The 24,372-nt window shown below is 52.9% G+C and overlaps 1 protein-coding gene across 2 annotated transcripts in view; it reads right to left on the bottom strand.

The window, feature by feature from the left end:
• The window catches only part of CDH22 (cadherin 22), a 68,416-nt gene that overhangs the window by 26,908 nt on the left and 17,136 nt on the right, over positions 1-24,372 (bottom strand). For both annotated transcript variants that reach the window (XM_017822828.1, XM_017822829.1), the window contains exons 3-6: positions 20,425-20,719; positions 11,344-11,463; positions 1,731-1,898; positions 555-742 (exon numbers count right to left, since the gene is read on the bottom strand). In XM_017822828.1, coding sequence (XP_017678317.1) covers positions 555-742; positions 1,731-1,898; positions 11,344-11,463; positions 20,425-20,719 — 771 coding nt within the window. The remainder of the gene's footprint in view (positions 1-554; positions 743-1,730; positions 1,899-11,343; positions 11,464-20,424; positions 20,720-24,372) is intronic.

The raw sequence follows: 24,372 nt of genomic DNA, 5'->3' as shown, positions 1-24,372 counted from the left end.
GAGCGAGTTCTGATCATTAATCACTCTCTTATTTCTACAGGGTAGGTGAGCTGCATACTGTGGCCTTGGAGAACAATCATTCTTTTCTGCCTGCACCAAGTATTTGCTTGATTGTTTTTGCCACCAAAAGCAGATACAGTCAAAGTGCTGTTGGTCAGGTATAGGAATTAGGTGAGCATTTTTCTCCCCTAACAGATGCTATCAATAACAGCTGTAAGCACTTGTCTCTGTAGCTCTACCCACAGTGTCCCCTCCACACAGCTCTCTGCTTCACTGCCACCCCCAAGCCACCCTGGGGGACTCCAGCAGGCACTGTGTGCTGCTTCTTTTCAGTGTCTCTTGCCAGACACTGCCCTGCATTTTGCCATCCAGGCAGAGCAGAGACAGGTCTCTCTCCCTGCATCAGCAGGCACAAAAATGCAATTGCTACTGCCAGAACAGCACTCAGAGGAGCATTCGTTTCAGCTCAAATGCAACTGCAGCAGTCGCCAATGGAAAGGGCCCTCCCGGAGACCTGTGCCATCCCTATCCAACCAGCCCTCCTCATCTCTCACCTTCTGTACCGTGATGACAGCCTCTTGGGTATTGCTGTCCGTGGTGACTTTGAACATCTCCACCCCTTCCTCATCCTTCACTTGATATGTCATGTCTGTGTTCTCCCCGACATCGAAGTCCTCAGCCTTCACCCTGCCGATGGCAGTGCCCACGGGGGCCGTTTCAACAATGCTGAACTGATACATCTCTGGAGGAGAAAAAGGTACCAGGGTCACTGTTTCTGCCTGTGAACCCCCCCAAGTCTGATAGGACCCTTTGCAAACCTCCCTGGGCACCCCTAGGCTCTGAGGGCTGCACAAACTCCACCGTGTCTATAGTCCCTGAATGCCCCAGCAGGAGAAAAAACACATACCCCAGCCAAAAACAAGGGCTGAGGGAAGATAATTGGGGAGTACTGATGTGCCAGGTGCTGGGTGAAGTAAAGGCTGATTTCTTCATACAGAGACTGCCTTGCAATCAGTGCTCTCTGATTCCTTGCAAGGATTCCTTTACCACTTCTGATTTCTAGGAGACACAGCCAAAGAGCTGAGCCTCCTCCAGCTGCAGCCCCTTCCCTGGCCTGCCAGGCAGGAGCTGCCAGGCTGCACAGTTGGTTTGCACTGCACAGCCCACTCCTCACAGCAGGACCACACCCCCTACCTTGTTTCAGGAGGGTCCCAGATCACACACAAGTTCGAGCCATAGGCCACCAGCAGCAATTAAGAAAACAGAACTGTGTGTCACCAGGCTGCTGTCCATGAGCAGTGTCACCGTGCCTTGCACTGGGGCAGAGTGTGCCAAGCTCTGACACAGGAGCCAGGAGGGGCCAGGCCAGCAGCCGACAGACGAGTCCCTGCTCCAGCTCCCAGGAGAGAGCAGCACAGCAGACCTGGCTGCCTTCTCCCTGTTGCTCGGAGAGGCCTTGGGAAAAGGCCAGCTCTGCTGGTGCCCTCCCACCACACAGCCCTGGTTGCTCCCAGAACAAGAGTCTTGCCTGGGGCCCTGGATGAGCTCAGTCAAGGCAGCTGCCCCTCCATCGTGCTGCCAGGCAGGGACACATTCAGACCCAGGCCAGGAGCTGTGCTTGCCTCAGTGCTGCTGCCCTGCCAGCTTGGCGTGGCTCAGCCTGCAGCTCCCATCCCACCACCCACTGGGAACCAGGACAGGAGTTCACCCCCACCACTGCTGGGACTCACTCTGGGGGAAGCGTGGTGGGTTGTCATTGACATCAGTGACCACGATGGTGACTGTGGTGGATCCTGACAGGCCGCCCAGCTGTCCTGCCATGTCTGTTGCTCGGATCACCACCTCGTAGCGGTCCTGCGTCTCACGGTCCAGGTCAGCCACGGCCGTCCGGATCACACCTGGGAACCAGCAGGACACAGCGTGAGCACAGGCAGGTCACAGAGATCTGAAGAGTCACAGAGGGGGTGAGGCTGGAAGGGGCCGCCGGAGATTACCTTGGGCAAGCTCCAGCTCTGAGCAGGATCAGCTGGATCTCCCAGCCCCTTCGCACAGGGCAGATGCTCCAGTACTTCACCAACCTTCATGGCCCTTCCCTGGACTCACTCTGGTATGCCCAGAGAATCATATTTGGCAGTCCAGAGCCAGACACAGCACCTGTGTCTCATCAGTGTCAAGTAGAAGGGACAGTCACCTTCCTTGACTGCTGGGGACACTCTCCCCAACACAGCCCTGGTGCTGCTGGTCACAGTGTCTGCTGGGCCCCTTCACAGAGGTCACATAAGCAGAAGCCAACTAAGGGAAAAAAAGGGCTTTGGAGAGAAGAACAAGCCCAGGGGTTGTCAGCCAGGCAGAAACATCCCCCAAATCCCCCTGAAGCCCCAGAATAGCCACAGGCCCAACCTGCTCCCAGCAAGTCTCCACATGAAGCATAAAAGAGTTTCAACTGCTGCTTCTCCCGTGGGCTGCTGGCAGCTCCCACAGCGTTAAACCCTGGCACAGAGGAGGCTTGTGCTTCTCTCCAGGGAGCCCGGGAGCTGGATGGAAGATCTGTGGGGGCCAGAGGTTTGGTGGGAGCTGGAGTCACAGGAACAAGAGGACTCATCCTCGCCCTTACCCAAGTGCGGGGGCTGTGCTGGGGCCAGCCTCAAGGTCTGCACACAAGGGCTCTGTAAAAGCCCAGGCTGAGTCACCAAACCCCTCTGGCACAGCTCTGCAGCAGCCCACGTATCCTGATGTGCCAAGCAAGAGCCAGGCTTGCTGCAGCACCCCTAGCAAATAATGGGTGTCCTCTATCTCACGGGGCCACGGCCGAGCACACCTCGGGGGGCTCTGTGTGTTTGGAGAACGATGGGGACAGTGCACTTCCAAAAGTCTATCTGCAAAAACTCCTGGCTTTCAAGTGTTCCTCTAAGGAGACCAAAGGTGACAATACACATGCTCTGTGTCAGAGAATGCACTGGAGCTTAAAAAAAAAAATGTATGGTGTGGCAGTACTTCTTATGAAGTCTCTTAAAAAATAGTGTTTATAGGTCCCCAGTATTCATCTGGACTTGGGGGAACTGACCAGGACTAAAATATAAAGGAACATAAAACAAGAAACAAAGAGCAATAAAACCCTGAAAACCATGTGAATGACAAAAGTTACCACTTCCTAAGTCACCCAGGAGGGTTTCATTTACATGGAAACAAAGTAGAGAAGAAACATTTTGAGAATGAAAGAAAGAAACGACTCTGCCCTGAGGTGGCACCAGGGGCACACAGGAGTGCCTACAGGGATACAAGGTCATTAGCACCACATTCCAGTCCCACTGTACCAGCAACATCCCAGAACAGCAAGGAATCAGCTTAAAATCCCCTCCAGCTCAGGTTTTTAGTGTTCCCACAGATTTAGATATTGGTTTATGTTATTGTGATTCCTCTCTCTTCCAGCCTTTTCCGTTTAACTACCAGCTTTACCTCCTCCTGCTGTGAACTGCAAAATCCATCCCTGCTTTGTTCCACCAGTAATCCTGCCCGGTGCTAAGGAGGATGGTGGAAGGGGCTGCTGGAACGGGTCTCCAGTGAGGGGTCAGACCCAAAGGGAACAAGGAGCTCCTCCCTTGTGGAGCAAACAGCAGAGAACCGTCAGTTGCTCTGAGCACCTTCCAAGCCATTTGCTGACGTGCAGCAAAGCAAGCAGTGGCAGAGCACTGCAGCCCCAAGTCACCTGGCTCCTGGGAAGCCCTCAGCACAACCTGAGCACAGCAGAGGGGAGAAATGGGTGCAAGTGGGCTGCAAGGAGCCAAGATGTAGCTTCAGGGACAGACCCTGAGGCTTCCAGGTATCAGCCCTCCCCAGCCAGCAGGGTGCCAGTTTCCCTGTTCAGGTGTACGGCCGTGACCTTGTGCACCTCTTGACAAGGGCTCACATCACAGAGTCAGTGCTGCAGTGGCCCAAAGGCAGTCAGAAATGCCACTGAGCTGGGAGGATGAAATCCCTCCCCCTTGCTCTTTACATGACATTACAGGTGCAGCAGGAGCGGGCAACACGGTTCAGGAGACATTTATTGCTCCTGTCCTTTCTGAAACTAGCAATTATTGCAATGATTATCATTGTTAGCATTTATTATAAAAGACAAAACCACCATTTAAGATCCTTGCCGTTCCTCAGCTCTCATAGAGAGGCACAATTTCACTCAGCTTCCTTTGTCCCTCTGTCACTTCAAGTTCCGTAATTACCTGGACTCCTCTGCCTTCAGCCCCACGGAGCAGGGAGTGGGCATTTACCCTGTGATGGGGCCCGGGGTTTGCTCTGACCCCCTCGTTCCTCCTGGCTCTGCTCAGAGGAAGCCACTTGACAAGGAGTCCCACCCCACCTCACACAGAAGGGGACACAGGAAAGGGTGGGAAGAACACTTCTCCAGGCACTTCTCCCAGCAAGGATGGAACCCTCCCACTTGGGCAGCAGGATCAGCCCTGCACAAGCACTGAGGGCTCAGGGACCAGCCCCAGCTGCTTGTGCTGACAGGCCTCTCCTGCCACTCCACTGTGAATACAAAACCTTATTTCTGGGCAGGCACTATCTCATTGAAATTTAAGCAATTCTGTTAATTAACGGGGTCTGAAGCATTTTATAATGAAAATGATTCATGTCAGCACAATAGTGATGAATTGGGATGAGAGGGAAAAAAGCTCATGCATTCACCAAGGCTGTAATGACTTAACTGAGCTGCTCGTAATGATATAGCTCATAATACGCCATGCAAGATGGAAGGAAAGTGCTCAAGCACTTCCCAGAACACCTCCAAGGTCACTCATCCCAATGGGGAGCAAGTCCAGGCTGTTTGGCACATGCAGAGCAGGGCAAATGGCCCCAGCCAGCTCTGGTTCTTCCAGCAGCACAAGGCAGACAAAATCCCTGCCTTTGGTAGCGGTGCAGACTGATCAGAAACTCCCTCTCTCAAGGTGCCATGTGTCCATCCATCCTGGAAAAGCAGGGGTCTGCTGCAGATGAACTGCCCTGTGCCCCAGCAGGATTGTCACTGGGAGGCTGTTCCTAAATTCCATGGGCCACACCAGGCCACCACCCCAAGAGTCAGGCTGGTTTTGCCTGCTAGGCCAAGGTACCACTTACTATCTGCTGGTGGCTGTGACAAATCAGGGTCTCCACACATGCTCCACATCAGTTCCTTGAATGTGGCACTATGGGTACTGCCTTAAACACCCACCAGCACCAAACCTGCATGGTCCCACCTTCCAGAGCCAGGACAGCCTCTGCTCCCAGAACCTGACCCCCGGGGCTCTGCAAAGCAGCTGCCAGGGATGGTGACAGACCTGTTCTCAGGGCACAGAGGGCAGGGGCAGGCACCTTGGCACTCAGAGCATGGAAGAGTCATTGCTATCATCTCCCAAGATCCACCTTCTTTCCAGCCGGAAACTCTGACGAACCTTGTCCTTCCCAGGCTCTGCTAACAGAGCAAGAACAACCTCCAGCTCCGACTCTTCTCCCCAGTTCTTGTCAGCATCTGTTAGAGCTGACTAGTGAAGATGTGTGGTGGCATACCCTCTGGTACAAGGCACATGTGGCATTCCAGCATGATCCAGATTAATCAGGATAATTACCAGGCAAGGGGACACTTACAGAATCACATAAATACCATCGAATCTGCTCCAACAGCAGACACTCTTTGGGTAATAAACACAAAGCAGGACAAAGCACTGAGCAGGTAACTGCCTTCCAGGAATCCCATCATTATGGGCTTTGCTCTGCTCTCAGGTACTTCTAGGTCAGATGTCCACATCCTTGGAGAGCATTTGGACAAAGGACCTTCCAGCTGAGGGCAAGAGGAACAACAAGCCAGAAAGTCATGGAGTAACAAAAATGGATCTATCCTCAGGTGGTTCCTGGTCCAACTACAGCTCAAAGCAGGCAGATGAGATTACCCAGGGCCATGAATAGTCAGGTTTTTAGTATCTCCAGGGATGGAAATGCCACCTTCATGGTGACAAGCCTTGTCATCCTGCCATTTGTGTCTTTTTACTGTGCGTGCCTGAGAAGAATCTGGGTCTGCCTTCTCTACCCCCTCCTATTTAGTTGGATAAAACAGACTCATTCCTCTCAGCAGCTTGGTCAGTTAGAGCAAACCCATCTCTGCCTCAGGCCAGGAGTGGCAAGGCACCTGCCAACAGACTGCAGATTCCTCACCTGTGCCCTCACTTGCCTGCAGGGACACAGAAATATCAATATATCTGCCAAGACACAAGTGCTGCTGGAAGCACACATCCTGGAGGAGGTCAGCCCATGCAGGAGGGGTCTTAGCCCCAAGAACCAGCACTTCATCTGCCCTCCATGCACAGCCCCCACTCCTGTCCTTTAGCTCAGCACAATTTGGGAGGCAGAAACTACGGGGGGTCTGAGCGAGGTGCTGGGCACAAGGCTCAGGAGCTTCATGGCTCTTCAGCAAATAAGGTACAGGGCTGCAATCCAGAAATGAAAACATTTATGGCTTCATCAGCATAGCCAAGCTGACCAAAGTTACCTGGAAGGGTGCAGAATCACTGGGGCTGAGGGATGCTGCAGCTGGAGATCTCCAACACAATACCCTTCATAGCAGGTGGCCAAGTCCTATTCAAACCAGTGTGCCCTGTAGCTTCTAGGGCAGCACTTACAGAGACAGAGCTACTGCCACTTCTCAGAGAGGAGCACTTAACAAGGGCTTGTTCCAGGCTGGAATCAGCCTTGCCTGTGCCAGTGCAGAGGGAGGCACCCACAGTGAGCTCCAACAGACAGGCCAGCCCACTCACCCTTCCTTTGTCCCTTCTTTTAGCAGCTAAATCCCTCATCATTTAACATTAATTCCCTTGGCACATTAGTAGATACACTCTTATTTCCTCAAGATGACCAAACATACACTGTGGTCCCAAAACAGCTGAAGTTCCTGCACCAGTCTCTGAAAAGGACTGTTAATGTTCAGTCTTGCTATTAAGAGCAATCCCCTTAAATAAATGTGATTTCTCTGCAGACTCTCACGTCCCACACTCAGAGTCCCTCATGTCTGTGCAGCTCTGGTGGATAAAGGATGGGGATGGGGCACAGACCTGCACAACCCCCTGGGCTCACAGGAAAACACACACATGCTGATATAGCTGTGTTTCCAGTCACCGGGGACCATTTTTAACAAACTGGCAAGAACAGCAGAGGAACACGTTCTGCCTCCCACCACCACATCACACAGACCCAACAGCTCACCAGCCCAGCTCAGCTGCTGCCTGCTCCCAGTCAGAGCAGCTCTCCCAGTCCAGCCTGACTGCCCCAGAGCAGGTCAGCCTGCAAAGGGCAAGGCTGATAGGGATGAAACAACTATTGACTGCACACAAATAACCATCAGCTTCATCCCAGCAGGCTGGTATCTTGAGTTTGCTCTCCCCAGTGCAAAAACCTTAAGCCCTTACCAGCTCAGTTTTCAATCAGGACACAGGCTCTAGAACTTAGGAGCCGTCTTAAGTCATCACAAATGCCAGACTGCATTTCAACTACCCTCTGCATCCTTCTGCTTTTTCCCTGCATTCAGCAGAATGACAAGTTTTAAGAATAACCTCTTCCTTCCAGTAAAAAGCCAGGTTCCCATGCACTCTCCTGAACTGACAATCCCTTGATTTTAAGGAAGGCACCGAATATCAGGAGGCCTGTGGTATTATGTGCTGTGACTGTTGTGTAGCAGCAAATATCCCTGCAAGGAGATGAACAAGACTGCTGGAAGCAGGGACACCAGGTTGTGTCCCTCCCTGGGTGTCGAGCATTTTCAGGTTCCCTCCCAAGGCTGTGGGCAGGGATCACAGGCAGCAGTGAGTCTCCAGCCACACTGCCCAGGGATGAGAAAGGGCACTGCAAAGGACGTGGGAACAGACATGAGCAGGCAGGCACAGCTGCCTGCCAAAGGAGAGATTTGCCCCTATAAAGGTGAATAATCTGCAGAGGTGCAGGGTGATATAAAGCAACATGAAAACATGGCCTGCAGATTTAAATGCACAAATTTCTCCTCTCACGTAAATGCACTGAGCCACACGCTCACATGCCCATCTCTGCATCTTAAAAGCATCAGCTTCAAAGGTTTTGGTGAGGATGAGATTCCTGGAGCTGGCACAGAAGCTGGCACTAAATCTCCTGCCCCATGTCCCTCTGGGCAGAGCTGGGATGGTGGCCCAGCAGTGGTGAGGGGGGCTCTGCCATCAGATTAGATCAGAGAGCCAACACCCACCAGAGTGGCAGAAGTGGCTGTTTCCCAATGGAAGCAGTGGGCCAGAGGTGTGTGATCATTCTGTGAGGGCACAGACTCCTCCAGCAGAGCAGGGCAGCCACAGCCTGGGCACTGCAGCTCACCTGCTGCAAGGAGCAAAGATCAGCTGCACCCCATCTGCAGACTGACAATGAATGAGGAAGGCAGCACAAAGCTTACACAGGACTAATGCCTGCAGGCTCTTGCGAGAAGCCACTGGAATATTCTTACAGCTGACACAGAAAGTCTTGTCTTCACAGTTTGTGCACACAAAGCTCCTCACTAACATACCAAAAAAGCCAGCCCGGACCTTCAACACGCACAGGGGAAGTTCTTGAACCTGATTTGGGGTACACAGCACAACTTTCAGTGTCTGAAACTTAACTCTCAAGGCATGAGAGTGGCTGGTGTATACGAAAGAAAGAAAAGCTCATGTGCATCAACTGTGCTTTCTCTTCACCATCATTCAACACTGGAATTTTCCTACAGCTCAAATGCCATGATGCTGCACCCGCTATTCCAGTGGAGCCATTTAGTCACTCATCTATCTCCAAAAAGACACCTGAGGCACTCTGGGTATTCAAGGCTTACTGAATGGCAGGACTTGGCACAGCACATTATCCAGACAGTTTGGGTCTGCCTGTGAAAGGTCCATTGAATATGAAATCCCAGCTGAACACTACAGCTGGTAACATCCAAGAACAGGAGACAAACTAAGCTACACATGGTCCATATCCTGTGCTCGAGTGTGCAAACCAGTCTTGTTCATGCCACACCTGTGCTATGAAGGAGGGGGTGTGAAAAGAGCTGCTTGCAAAGACAAGGAGGGAAGAAACAAGCCAAGCTGGAAGGAGTCAGGGGCTGAGGTGGTGTGCAAGGGAGCAGATGCAAGGAAAGGCAGAGAAGGAGGTCAAAACCAAATAGGGAAAACAAATTGTTCTTCATTACCATATATTATAAGAAATGTAACATGCCAGGGTTTTATGGTTCTTTTTATGGCCATTAATAACAATGGTGGCTCTGAGAGTTATGCTGCTGCTATGGTTAATTAAATCTTATGCTCAGGGCAGAAGCGTGGCCACCCCGGGCAATCAGAGCTGGATTCCCACGTGCAGCATAAAAAAACCCCTATTCTAACACAGAGTGGGAGCAGGACAGGATGTGCTCGGGTGGACACGAAGAAATGTCCACGTGGGCCGGCAGTGACAGAGGGGCACGAGGCCACAGGACAGGCTGCAGCCACAACCTGAGAGGCCAACAGGCAGAGCTGCACCTCATGTTCCCGCAGCCCTGGCGGGGCAGCTGCCACGGGCCATTTGCAGCTCAGACATCACCGGAGTCAGCCCCAATGCCCGCGTTAGCGGTCGGATATTCTGGGAACAGACAGGCTCAAGAGGGGCTGAGGACTCTTCTGCAGACTGTCAGCAGTTTCACTGCTATGAATTACAAGCAAATAGAACAGTAAATCAACCCCCCAGTGTACGAAACAGCCAGCTTGAGAATTAAGACACAAAAAGTCAAGGAATCAAGAAGCTTGGATTCCCAGAGTGACATTAATTCTCACCACAGTCCCACAGGGCACATTTTAGTTTATGCCTTAATACAGAGCATTAATGTGGCAGGAAGCTGAGCCTCTGCATGTTCTGGCTTGTGCAGTTTGCTCCCAGTGGTCCCTCTCCATTCCAGCAGCCAGACTTTCACTCACACAAAGCCGTCTCAGATTAACAGGGTCTCACGTGCACCTGAATTTTCAGTGTTTAGCCTATTGTTCATAAACACACAGTATAAAACAAAGCAAATCTGGGAGACAAGAGAGCCCAGTTGCAGCAGCTTCTGAACCAGGAGCAGGTACAGCCCCAACCTGCTGCTTGTGCCCTCTCTGCACTGCACCAGCCTCTGTCCAGACAAAGGCAATTCCCACCACATACCCTGGTACTGCTGGAGGAGCTCCCAGACTCCCAAATCTGAGCCTTCCTCCAGCAGCAGCCAGGCTGGTGGCACAGCCAGGGCAGGTGGCACAGCCAGGGCAGTGTCCAGCTTCCCCACAGGCACCAAACCACTGTCAGGAAGTGCAGGGTTTAATGAAGATGCAGCGGCTCAGGCACACAGACCTTCCTTACACTCTCCTTACACCAGAGTCTCCAAATAAATTTCACTCTGACTTACATAAAAATAGCCTTAGAAAATATCTATCAGCACAGACACAGATCAGCCTGACAGAGCCTTGGCACTTTAGCCCAGGGGTTGATCTTAGCCTCTCTCTCATTATGGTTCAGCAATAGGGTGGAAGGGACTTTGCTGTCCAGTCTTCCAACACAAGCTGCAGCTCCCCAGCCTGCTTGTCCTTTGACAATTTTTCATTAAACTGTGGGCACTTTATTGCATGCTTTGTGCCTTAAATATCTCCTATTAGCATTTGAGCGTCTCACCCCTTAGCAAGCTTGTGAGGCTCCCATTAAGGGTAATGAGAGTCACACTCCTGGGAGGCAAGGAGAATATATACCCCAACATCTCCTGGTTATGGTCTACTCTAACCAGTATGTCAGAGCATCATCTGCCAGGGATTTATTACAGAGGCATTTTACAACAGCCCCTATTATAAGTTATTAAGGAATGGAGCAGCTTCTACTGTTCTTTCATTAAATATTAATGGAACATTTATAAACCAATCCTTAATTTAAAGTGTTACCTTTAATCAAAGCCCTTGTGATAACGATGCACCCTTTGGTAAGGCCTCTTTGGTAGTATTTAAACCTTCTACAGTGAGATTTTATGTGCCTGTGGGTGCACTCCTGCTCCAGGCACAGAGCTCAGAGGAGCTCTGCCAGTGCAGGGGCAGACCAGGCACTCTGGGCTGGCAGCTCTGGGTCCTGCCTGCTGCAGGCAGGGCGTGGAGCTGGGCAGCACTTTGCAGGGCTGCTGGGCTTCCCCTCCAACGCCCCTGCCATGGAACCCACCCAGCAACACTCCTGCCATGGGCACCCAGCATTGGCAATCACCAGGGAGCATAGATCTGCCGGCTCACAGCCAGCTCAGGATGTGTGGCCAGGGCAGGGTGTCCTGCCCCAGCCCAGCTGGGTGCTGCTCACCTGTTTTGCTGTCCACAGTGAAGTGCTGCTCACCCTCCAGCACGCTGTAGACCACCCTGGCACTGCTCCCGTACGTGGGGTCGTCAGCATCAGAGGCCATCACCTGCATCACAGAGGTGCCTGCAGCAGGGACAGAGAGGGAAACAAAGTCAGGGAGGAGTTGAGAAGAGCAGCACAAACCTCAGAGCAGGAGCCAACACTTGATTGCTTGCAAATGCCGCGGGAAACAAGAACAGTTGGGTGCAAATGCAGCATCACCGCCCCACAAAAGCCTGGGATCCAGGACTCCAGACACTGCTGTGAATGCCCCTCTTATGCTGCAGGGTGGCAGGACCCTGGGCCACCTTGGGGCAGGACCTGCTCTCCAGGAGATCACTGGTCTGAATAGCTGGGAATTTTTCTCCCAGTAGACTTCTACTGGACCATCTTGGAAGGAGCTGGGGATGAGATGTTATACCCACACTTGTCCTTCCTGTCAACACAGAGCAACATGGTCACCTCTAGCCTACAGAGGATCCTCCCAGCTAAGGCCTGACCCACACTGCAGCACCCCTCTGCAGCAGGCAGACCTGCACAGGGACAACAGCCACGGGAGAGGAAAGGCTTTTGCTTGCCCAGAGCCAGACACAGCACCACCTCCTCATGCTCTACACGTAGCAGGGCAGGAGGATTACAAATTGGATAAAAGTCCATCAAATGTCTGCAATTAAGTTATTGATTTTCAGGGCTGCCTCATTAAACTGGGTACTTCACTCCAACTGCCCCTGTGATGGCTTTAATTTGACATCATGTTCAATTTGACAAAAGCAGGACCCAGGGCACGAGGATGGGGGCAGGAGCAAAGGGGCTGAGATCAACAGAGACAACAGAAGGGAGGAAGGAAGGAAAGCCTAATCCTACCTACAGACACCCTGAGGAAGGAGGTGGTGTGACCAAAGTGCTGTGAGAACAGGCTACCCAGTTCCACCTCCAGCACCAGACTCAGTGCATCCCTACTCCAGAGGTCAAGCACTGCCACCAGTCAAAGTCAGAAGCATTCTCTGTTGCCACATCTGCATCAGGCAGAAAAGGAGTTGAAGCCATCCAGATGGAGATGGAGAACTCCAATCCCTGATGCCTTCCTCTTCCCTTGTCAGGAGACCACAAGCCCAGAGCCTGCAGGCAAGCCAGGGAGCTCCTGCACCAGCCCTGCCTGGGCTTGGGCAGGAGGTGAGACAGCGCAGACAGCAGTGCTGCTGTGAGCAGCTGGGATGCACATGCTCCCCTCAGCCCAGTTCACTCCGATCTCCTGGAAAGGGTGTTCACTGAAGAAAATGAGCAGTTACCATGGTTGCTTTTCATTCTCCCTGGCAGCCTTCTCAGAGCTGCAGCTCTGCTGATAACAGGAGAATCCCCCTCATCGGTCTTCAGCAACAAGCTAGTTTGAGTCAACTTATTTATGCTTTGCTGTCTCCAGTGAAGTTATGGTGCATCCCTGCCAGGCACATCCAGATTACACCACGGCAACACTGGCTCTCTGCCTTGCAAACAACTGTTTAAGAAATACTACTGCTGCATTTCCTCCTCCTCTCCCTGCCATCACACAACTCTTTCAGCAGGTATGAGCCAAGGCAGATCACCCCCACACCAGCAGAACACCCTGGCATGTTCCCTTGGGAAGCTTCTGATCAGAAAGCAAAAAAAGGGACCGGGGAAGGGAAACGGCGTGAGGTTCTCCAAGCTACAGCAGAGAAGCCTCCTAGGGATGCTGGAGGTGCCAAAGTCTGAGAATCACAAAAAGGAGTATCTGTCCCTGACAACAGACAGGGCTCCCCCTCTGCTCAGCCTGGCAGCAACCAGATGGGAGCCCACGCCTGGTGTCCACAGCAGCACCCACTCCTGCACCCATCACCACCACAGCAGAGCCTGCTGACCTTGCACAAACATCCCACGCTCCAAGAACCAGTTGTTCTTCCCTAGGAATAGGAGAACCAAAACTTCACCCACACAAGCCCACTGGTTATTTGCCTGCACTCGCCCTGTACACAGCATAGCCTGAGTCAGGACTGCACACATGCAGACAGATCAGGTGCTCTGCTCCACCACAGCCTCCTATTCCAGCCACCTCTGAGCAATCACCCCACAGATGCCAGAACAAGGATCATTAGAGGCTGGCTGACCACTAAAAGTTTGTGCCAGGCTCTGCATCACATGCTGCTTCTCACAAGGTGCATTCACTCAGCTGCATAATTCACGTCCTAATTCATCCCTGCCAGGCACAGCTGTACTTCCTGTGTTCCAAGATTCACCTGAACTGCAAAACTGCAGCAGTGCCAGAGTCTGAAGAGGGGGCAGGATCTGTGCCCACCCACAGTGGAGTTTGTGTCTCCATTCTAAGCCATGCCCTGGACTGGTCAGGTGAGCTGCTGCTCTCAAGTCTGCCTGTGCCAGCACAGGAGGCTCCTGGCCCACAGCTGCTGGACACTCCCAAGAACTGGAGCAACAGGGCAGCAGATTCAGTTCCAGGTCTCAGGCATGAATCCCCAGAGCTTTTTGCTCTGGGGCAAGGGGAACCAAGCAGCCTAAGGGACACTGCAGCAAGGCACCTTCACTCAGAGGCAGCAGGATGGGGCACACTGGCCTTGGACAGCAGCCAGCAACCCTGGAGGTGATGAAGGGTCTGCCCTTTCCCACCTGCCCTCACAACATCTCATTAACAAATGAGCAACAACAGGCAGGTAGGGAACACTGACCCCATTTTGTGCCTTGACTTGTAGTCTGTGAAGGTGTAATGCATCCTGCTCAAGGTCACCTACTGGGGTATCAGGACCTATGAGTTCAACTTTCCAGCCTCCTCTCTTAAACCCCACTTACCCCTTTTCCACCCCTCCCTCCCACTCTCTTTCCATGTGAAGAGCACTGGTCTTGAATTCCAGCTGACCACAGCCCCCTCCTTCCCGCAGAGACAAGCCTTCCCTGGCTCCCACCATGCTTCAATATTAGTCCCTGCTCTCCAAGCATAGCACTGCCCACAGCAAGTACAGCATGTACAGCTTTTATTTAGTTTTCTGGCATGTGCCTTGGCCATAAAAGATACACTAAATAAAATCGAAACATCCATCATGTGCTGTATCACCCTCCTCCCATAACCAAGAAGCCTGAGCTCGTATCCAGAGGGATAATTAGACATGTAAAATGAGATAAGATGTTGGCTCCTCCCATGGCCAGCTCACCCCACAGATCCAGAGGATCCCTGTCTGGGATGGACAGGAATCCACAAGTCCTGGGCTCTGCAGAACACCTTTGGAATACCAATGCACACCTCTCCTAGCATCCATCACCACCTTCCCACAGGACCTGGAGCCTCTGGGGGTGTTTCCAGCGACCCTGCATGCAGAAGGCTAATAGCTCCAGCCCACTTGCTATGCCACTCACTCCAAACACATTTAGCTAAAAGAAATGTTGACAGGCAAACTCCAAAGACATCCACAAGCAGAGAGGCCCTGCACTGAATCCACAAGCAAGCCACTGGGACCTGTCACTTCCCCAGGGACAGAAGTACAGCTGGGCTCTGGGCCAGCAAAGAGGCAAATGAGCAGCAGGAAAAGCCAACACTTGCTAAAATCGACCGTCCCTCCCCACAGTCACAGACACCCTTCCGTGGTGGAGCCAGGAGTCTCCAGATGCTCTCTAGATCCAGCTCTGGGGTCCAGCCAGCATCTCCAGCTCAGGCAGAGCCCAAGGACGCTCTCCAGCTGTGCTGAGAGCCCTTTCTGTGTGGATCTGACCAGCTCCAGGACAGCACTTGGGCATTTCACCTCCGCAGAACATCAGGAACCCTGCAAGAAGTGCTGTGTCATGCAAACCCACGTGCCCTGGGCTGATGCCAGTGTGCAGCACTCCCATCCCAGGGGCCTGGGTGCCGTGGGGCAGGAGGCAGGTGGGATTTTATGAACAATGCAATTTACAGCTTTTGCTGGCCCAAAAACCAGCAGTGGCTGATGCACCCCAGAAACACGCAGGCGGGACATCAGGGAAGAAAATGAACTAGAGAAGCTTAAAAATTACTGGAGCAGAAGTGAGTTTCTTGCAATCTCGTGAACATTCTGACTTGGTAGAAAGCCAGACCCAGAGGAGATTCACTGCACAGCCTTCACACCCCGCAGGACAAGCCCGAGGGCACTAACCTGGCAGGGGTGCCAACACTCAAATGTGCTACTGTGAAACATCTGTTGGGGTGTCCAACCACAGAAACCCACGGCACAAAGCACCCCAGCCCTGGCACCAAGCAGGTAAACGTGGTGCCTTGGGGAGCAAACCAAAGCATCTCATGAAGGGGCTCATCTTCCCTGAGGGGCTGTGCACATGCAGACTGGATGAGGTGCTCAGATGGACAGGGCAGAGCATCCAGAGTCTGCCCCACGACCCAGAGCAGATGGGGAAGGACTTGTCTCACTAAGGACCAACAGACAGTGCAAGCCCCAGCTCCCAGACACTTGCTGTCCCAGCAGATTCCAGATGCACACAACTGCTTTAAGCACTTTCTATCAAGGGGGAAAAAAAAAAAATCAGACTGCCTGCAAGTGTTCTGGTTCTATGGTAAACAAAGTGTTTTTCTCTGCTTCCAGCCTGGAGATTAAACAATTTCTTTTCACAATAATCACTTCTGCATTCAGCCAGCTTTGTGCTAGAGTCAGGGCTTGACCCCAAGTTTCTGTCTGTACAGCCAAATCGTCTCTAATCTGGACATGGTGCTACACAGAGAAATGAGAGCAAAATACACCAAGGGAAGAGTGATGTTCTGATGAAAGGATGTGCATTTCCTGGCATGCCCCTCACTCCAGGCTCTGCATGCTCCCCAAACAGCCCAGAAGTGAGGTCTGGGCTTTAACACCCACCCTGTGCAACCAACAGAGCTGTCTTGCAGGAGGCACCGTGTGCTGGATTTGGGCTCACGCCTGAGTGCAGCAGACAGCTGTTAAACAGACCCCAGGGAGCTCAGGAAAGGAGCCCAAAATACAGCTAATTTTAGCATCTCCTGTAACAAGGTGAAGCTCCTGCAGTTCCAAGGCTGTTGGCTGGGTCCCATCCTACCTTCTGCAGCTGTAGGTCTGGATTCTGCTCAACTCAGATGTTTTGGATTGATCCACACTGGGGTACCCACAGAGGCTGAGCCTCAGGTGCCAGCATGGAGCAGTCTGGAAGCTCTTGGCCAGCAAATCTGAGGTGACAGGGCAGCAGTGGAGGTATAAACAGGGTTTGCAGCTCAGGCTCCCTCCTGCAGACAGACTGTTCCCCAGCAGCAGGCACAGGGGGAGTCAGCAAAATTGCTCCCAGGTAGCATCACCAGCCCCTGCCTTCCTCAGTCTGTGTGACCCCAGTGCATTCCCTCCAGCCCTGCTCCCCTGGGGGGCTGAGCAGGGACCCCTCCACCCCACCACAGCCATGGCTGTCTTCCCTGCCAGACCCAGGTCCAGCTGCCTCTTCTGCATCCCAACAACATCCCACATTGTGTAGAAAACACTGACTTCTCCAGCCTGGCTCATGGGCTGGAGTTGTCTCCAGGCACCACCTCTGCCCTTTACAAATCCCAGACTCTGGCCTTACCTTCCCGGCCATCATGCATCTGCCACTTTTGATCCACCAGTAACAGCAATCCTTTTTCTTTTCCCTTTGCAGAGTTTAACAGTGTGTCTGGATAAGTTCAGGACAGAAAACAACCACAACTGAAGAAGTTCCCAAGCTGAAACCAAATGCTGGCTGGGAGAGTATCAAGAGGAGCATCACACATTCTGTGTGTGCTGTTCCTCCTCCCTAAGTGTGCACTCTGACCACTGTCAAGGCAAGATCCTGGAACAAAGAGGCCTTTAGTCCACTCTGACTTAGTCTCAAGCAGCACATATGCTGTCTACCAAAACACACTGTCCTGGCCCCAGCGCAGAGCAAGGGGCAGCTGTGCCCCCTGTTACTCCCAGTTACTCTGAGAGTTTGTGCAGTTCTCTCATTTGTTATTCCCTCTTAGACACTAGGAAATCAAATGACTTTCCCTCCCAATTAGTACTCCTTCATTATGCAAATAATGTCCTTTGATCTGCTCCTGCTGTCACAGAGCGGATCTGACTGTGTTTGGTTTATTCCTCTTCACGCCCCAGGAAGGCACCCACCTCTGGGAGTGAGGACTCTGCTTCTGGCAGGGAATGGAGAGTGTGTCTGAGAGCTGCCTGGAGTGGGAACAAAAACCACCCAAGCACAAACCCCAGCGAGGTCTGGGAAGGCAGGAGCATGAGAGGAGAAAGAAGGGGTCACCCTTCACTTTTCAGGCTGGGCTGCAGAGCAAAGGCTGTCAGAGCAGCAAGACAGGGAATGAGCAGCTCTTTACAAACAAGCTGGAGAGCAGCCCTGCTCCTGGGGTGTCGCTTCCCCCAGCAGAGCACAGCTGAACCCAAATAGAGCTGAGAGCAGGCACGTTTTCCTGTGGGTCCCCAGGCTTTGATGTTGATACACTAATAGCCACTTCAAGCTCTCCAGCCCTCCTACCCCTGCTTGGCCAGCACCAAGCTGGGATCACTTCCATCCACACTCAGGAAGGCAGCAAGGCACGCTCCCCATTCACTCTTGTGAAAATACCCCACAGGTCTAGGGAAGATGATCTGCCCAGCTTAGAGTCATTGCTACCAATGCCAACCACAACAAAGCCAGGATCACAGTTGCACCCAGACTTCATGCCACAAAAGGAGCACTCCCACACAAGAAGGGCCTGGCAGGGCATTTCCCATAAGAACACCCTGAACTTCACCTCCCCAGCCCAGGCAGCTTCCCATGTCCTGCATCCTCAGCACCTTCCTACAGCATCTGGAGCTGAACTTCACACATCAGGTCCATGACCAGCCCCATCTCCCTCCCAGCTGCTGAACCTCAGAGGGTTGAGCAGAAAGCTCTGTGTCAGGCTTGCCTGTTTATGCTTTCACAAGACGTGTCCATCTTGTCCTTCGTGCTGCCTGTTCCTGGGTAAGCCGAGGGATAAGCGGGAGGGAGCTGGGGACTTGCAGCAGCAGCAGCATGTGGGTACCCTCCGGCTCTGCACTCACACTGTGCAGCAGCACCACGTGAGGGTGATGTGTGAGGCTCTCCCTGGGCCATCTCCAGGGGGAGGCTGCTCCAGAGGAGCCCGTGTGCTCCCCAGGATGGCCAGGCTGCACAAGGCTTTGAGGCTGTCACAGGCAGACAGCCCGGAAAGCAGAACAGGCTCTTGGCTTCGGCTCCCCTCTCCAAGCACACAGCTTGGAAGCACAGCCCACGCCGTTCACAGCACTTCTCTTTACTTTTAACTTCCGAGTGTTTTAATTTGCAGGAATTGCCTCCTTTCATGTTGTGAAACCGTGTTTCTTTCTCCCTCTGATCTCCAATTTCGCATAGAAACTGTCTCCTTTGATATGTCTTGTTCACATCAGTCTGATCAGGCGGCTCCATAATTGTTAGTGATTTTCAAAGAACTAGGATCCTTGTCTAATACTCAGAGTTGAGAATTCCTTGCTTTTTAAAATGTTGTTCAAGCAAATTAGATTAATTTAATTTCTTTATTCTCTTTGGGAACTGGATGCCTCCTGCTTTGGTGCCCACATGCTGCCTTTCGTTTCTCCAGGAGCACATGGCTGCAGTTCAAGGGGTCATTCTCTGTGCAGGTAACGGGAAGAGGAAGGAGAGCTTGGGACGCCTCGGGAGAGCTTGTTCTCCATACATCAACAGAATCCAGGCAGCAGCAGCTCCTCTGGTGCGGGCAATTCCTGTACATCTGTACCTGCTGGAGGCCACGCACCAGCTTTGCAATATGCTGCATATTAACCACGGAGAGACAGAGCTCTGTCCTGAGGCAGTGCAGACCCGAGCACCATCCCCTGAGCTCTGCTTCCAGGATGTCTCTGCAGCCAGACCTTCCTGCAGCAGCACGACAGGATCTGGCAGCTCACCTGACCTGACCTGTCAAGCCCTGGTGCAGCTTCCCTGGGGGTCTCACCACAGTCCTGGCACCATTCCTGTCTCCTGTGCCAACTCATTCCTTTCTGACACTGTTGGGGACCCGCCTTATCTTTGATGTTAGTCTTTCACAGGCTGTCTTCTACCTGGATGCAGCCTTTGAGAACAGTGCTTTAGAGCTTCTGCCAACACACACAGCCTGCTACGAGCTCAGGCTTGTCAGTGGGGGTAACAGAGAGCCTGGCATGGACTGGGAACAGCACGGGCAGTGCAGCACCAGCCACTTTCCTGGACTCCAGCTGTGCTCAGCAGCATGGGAATCCAGCACCAAGCCAGCACAGGAGCAAGGCCAGCAGCACTGCAGCTCACACACCACCTCCCTGCACCCCTCCTGACACCTGGGTGAGCACAAAGGTGACTGTCCTGCTCGGCCATCCTGGGGGATGGACTCCTGCAGCCCCATGATACACATCCCAGCCTGGCCCTCAGTGCTTCAGCAAGGCTGATCACCAACACACTTAAAAGGGGCCTGGTGCCAAGGGGACGGGCAGCTAATGGTAACAGAGGGGAGCCACACTTCTGTCACAGGGACATGAATTCCTCAATCTCAGCCAACAAATCCTGGCCCATCAAAGGAGGGATGGATCCAGCTGAGAGGGGCCTGGCACTGCTGCATGGGGACACACAAGGGACAACGGCTGGGCAGCGCAGCACACAGAGGATGGCCTGAGGAGGGGAAAAAGCACCACACAGGCTAATCTGAACCACAGGCAGACATGAGCCCCTTGGCATGCAAGGGCTTAGTCCAACCTCCCAGCATTTAGGAGCGAGGGGGCTGTGCAAAGCCAGAGTCAGTGCACAGCGGGCAGCTGGCACCGCCACGACCCGTCCCCAGAGCACGGCTTAGGGCTGAGACTGAGCGCTCAGACACAGGCTGGCAATCAGCTCAGAGGATTTATCCACTTGTTTTTCTTAAGCCACCTTATTTATTTTTTCCCTTTTGGCTCCCTAGCGCTGGAATCCCTGGGATTTGCAGGTGGTTTCAAGGGGTACAGAAGGCTCGAGGTTTTTTTGATGGGAGAGAGGCGCAGGTTTCCCAACCCACGTCCTCCCACCCGGGAGACCTACCGATGGGGGAGAGCTCAGCCACGCTGCCGATGTAGGGCCCCTCCAGGAAGCGTGGCTCGCTGTCGTTGATGTCCTGCACCTTGATGATGAACTCCGACTCGGGCTCCAGCAGCTGATCCGTCTGCCGGTCGCGGGCCTGTGCCCGCAGCGTGTAGAAGGTTTTCTGCTCCCGGTCCAGGCGCTCGGTGGCGTGGATGTCACCTGTGATCTCGTCGATGAGGAAGATGGTCCCTGCGCCCTCCCCGGAGATGGTGTACTTGATGGAGCCATCTCCCTCATCCGAGTCCGAGTGGATCTGCCAGGGAAAGAGGGAGAGGGTGGGAGCAGGCTGGGGCCGTGCTTGTGCCCAGCTCCAGCCAAGACTGCAAGGGTCTGGAGCCCCTGCACAAGGTACCCATGGTGCCTGGGTGATGCCCCTCTCTCCCACTGGGAGAGTGGCAGAGAGCACCACCAGACAACTCCTGTGCATGAAGTAAGACCCAATAAACTGGAACTTCTGTCCTGCCTACCCTGCTCTGCAGAGCAGAAATCCTGCCAGTGCCCACCCACACCACACACCCAGGGACAAACCCCACCAACAAGCAGTTAGGAGATGAGGGAAAAGGAAAGGACAACTCAACTGCACTCCAAAGAAAGAGATTTCTGTATGGCCAAGAACCCAGGTCTCTGGCAGTGTGGGATCACCTCTCCCAAGCTGCACAGGTACCTCATCATCAGCATTCACCCCCTCTTACACATCCAGCTGCCCAAAGTCCATCCCCATCTGCCCCTCTGCCCCAGCCACAGCCACCCTCCGTAATCTGGGTAGCTGGTGCTGACAAATCTCCCTGCCTAAGAGCTCACACACTCACTACACTCCTGGGCTGGGTTTACATGGCAAGGTAACAGGAGCTCACAACATCCCAACATCACACCCAGAGCCCCACCCGGGCAAAGCCTGCAGAGGGTGTGACAAATCAGGCTCATGTTCAGGACTAAAACCAGACCCTGCCAAAGATGCTTTTGCAGCCAGTCTCTGCTTCATTTTCTAATTAAGACAGTGTTTGAAATAAGGAACAGAAAGGGTAAACAGCAGTTCCCCATGGACCAGGAGCTGACTGGAATCCAGGCCAGACGTCCAGAGATAATTTTATTGGTGGCATTAAACTGAGTTATGAGGTTTTTACAATCCAGCCACTTATGAGAAATCTATTAACAGTAACTGGACAGGCAGAATGCATCTTGACAGAGAGCAGCACAGGCATTAATTGGGACAATCCATAACGGGACAGGCCCCCGGAAAGGTTTCATCAGCTGCTTTCATTTGTTTCCTACAATTTCTGCCTAGAATCAGCAAAGTCATGTTGCCCCCTCCAAAAAAAGAAAAAAGCCGTCCATTAATCGGCTAATGAAATATGAAAATGTTTATGGGCCATTCAATCTTCCAAACTGCAGTTCTATAACCCACCTTTCAGACATACAGCTCTACCAGGAAGAATTTACACCAGAGCTGCCTCTTTTTTACGATGCCTTCATTATATTTGTCTTGTTAGATACAGTTTATGTATTTATTTCATGAGTGAGGGACCCACGCGTTAGACAATTCAATGCATTTTGCAGAACACTCACAAATTACTGCCCATGGTGACACATCTCCCAAGGCTTGCCTGGAAAGAGACCTTCACTCAGCTCACAAACAGGGCTGTGAGCCCAGCAGTGTCTGGGACCATCGTGGTGGCTCAGAGCCACTTGGGATGTGCCTAAGGGGGTGGGTCAATCCCACCCTGGCCACCCGGAGCATCCTGTCCTGGACTGTGGGGAGGGTCATCCCACACTGGCCACCAAGTCCCAGCCCTCCCTGCTGGCTGCTGGAGAGCTTGCTGCCCTCTCTCTTCACTTTGTTATCCTCTCCCCAGTCCCCACTGCTCCACGAGCTTTTCAGAACGAAGAAGGAGCACCTGGTCTGCAGAGCGCAAGCAACTGCATTTTTCTGCTGAACATCAGGCTCATGATTAATAATTAGGGCAGAGATAAAGCACCCAGCACCTCTTCCCAGCATCACACTGAGTTCTCAGCACAACCTCTTCACATATTTGCTCATCACTGACTGCTCGGAGCAGACACCAGCATCCCTGCAAACCAGAATGCTAGGAAGAAAAATGGAGCCTGGGCTCAGGGGGCTGCAGAGATTGATTTACAAGGGAAGATTAAAAGAGCTAAATCTGTGCTGCTTGGCTAAACAACAACTAATGGGGGAGGGCCAGACTGCAGACTACAGGCACCCGAGGGGAGATGCCACAGGCCCAGATCACATCCCAGGGATGTTCTCTCCTCCTGGCCTCGCTGCTACAGCGGGCAGGCTTGGGGAGCACCATGTTCCCAGGCAGCCTCGGGGATCCCATCACCCCTGGGCATGGCAGGAGAGCCAAGTCACACAGCCCTGGCACAGAACTGCTGGCTGGGGATGCCAGCAGCACTGTGCCCCGGGGAAGAGAGGGACCCCCCCTTGCCCAGCCAAGGACAGCAGTGCCCGCAGCACCAGGGCGTCCAGAGGGCAGACAAAAGGCTGATCTGTCCTGTTTGTTGAACAGGAAAAGAGTTTCCTTGTCCTAAAAGACTACAACCAGGATTTTTACGAAGCCATTAATTACATACTAATAATTAAATCAAAATTAAATGTGAACAGAGGTGCACATTCCTTATTAAAAGCAATTAAACAGGAAGCACAGATACACAAATAAAAAATGACTCCAGGGCTAGAAAAGAAAGAAAATCAAATAAAAACTAGCCCGTAATAACGGCGCACTCTGTTTGCTCCAACTCATAAAGCCCAAGTTCATCAATTTTCTTTAAATATTAGCAACTTAATTAAATCTGCTTTTTTCCCTTTAATCCTCTCCTCTATCTAAAATAGATCTGTCCACATGCAGAAGTTTGTAACTAGTGCTGACCCCATAATTCTATTTAAAAAACCCAAAGAAATCCACATCAAACTGACAGCAGCCTCAGGGGAAATTACAGTTCAGAAGAAGGATTAGCTAGAGAACCCAGATTTTATGGAAATGGTATCGGCCCTTCGGAAAGCACATGTAGGTGTGTGAGAGGCATCCACAGAGGGCAAGCCCCTGCTACCTTGCAGGGTCCCCCCTGTGCAGGAAGGCTCCAGATCCACGGGCTGTGTCAGGAGGGTTGTCACACTGCTAGGGACCACCCAGAAGGGCACCACATCTTTTCCCAGCCCCTGGAGAAGCCTGGCCCTGGTGGCTTTCAGCCCTGGGGAGCAGAATCCACAGGGAGTGATCTCAGTGCTGACTTGTTCTGAGCGGGGCAGGTGATGGGGTGGGTGGTGTGGACAGAGGCTGCAAAATGGGTGAGTTGTAGCTTTTGGTTCATTCGGAGCCATGGCATTGCCAGGCCTGTGACAGGGCCCGGTGCCTCCGCTGCTCCCAGGGGAGCCAGGAATTAGCTGTGCCTGCTCCGAGGGCGGTGGAGGAGCGCGGCTTGGAGCGTCTGCTGAAACGGACACAAATCACCGCTGAAATCCCAGCTGGCCCCTGGCCAGGAAACCCATTTTCAAGCCTCCTCCAGACTCGTGCCCAGACGGCCGAGGCCATCAGCCAGCCCTGCTGTACAAGCTCTTGGGAACTTTGGGGTGAGCCCACATCCCCAGCTGGACTGCAGCGTGCTCCTCCGACTGGTCCCAGCAGCCAGCACTGCCTTCACCAGTATACAAATAACACATCTTCCCAACGCGTGGGAGACAAGGGCAGCTTCTCCACAGCTCCCAGGAAACATTGAAGCCCAGCAACCCCAAGCTGAAGTGCTCTTTTAGCCTCAGGACACGAGGAGTGAAAGGAGCAAAGGTTCATGTCCAGCCTCCGCAGGAGGTCACACACCAGTGAAGTGACAAGCTCCCACCAACAGACCCAGTTCTGCCCAGCAAGGCACTGTCACCTGCCAGCAGCTCCC

Source organism: Lepidothrix coronata, unplaced genomic scaffold (assembly GCF_001604755.1).
Source record: "Lepidothrix coronata isolate B3197 unplaced genomic scaffold, Lepidothrix_coronata-1.0 Scaffold99, whole genome shotgun sequence".
Classification (NCBI taxonomy): domain Eukaryota; kingdom Metazoa; phylum Chordata; class Aves; order Passeriformes; family Pipridae; genus Lepidothrix; species Lepidothrix coronata.
This window is presented reverse-complemented; position numbering and strand designations above follow the sequence as displayed.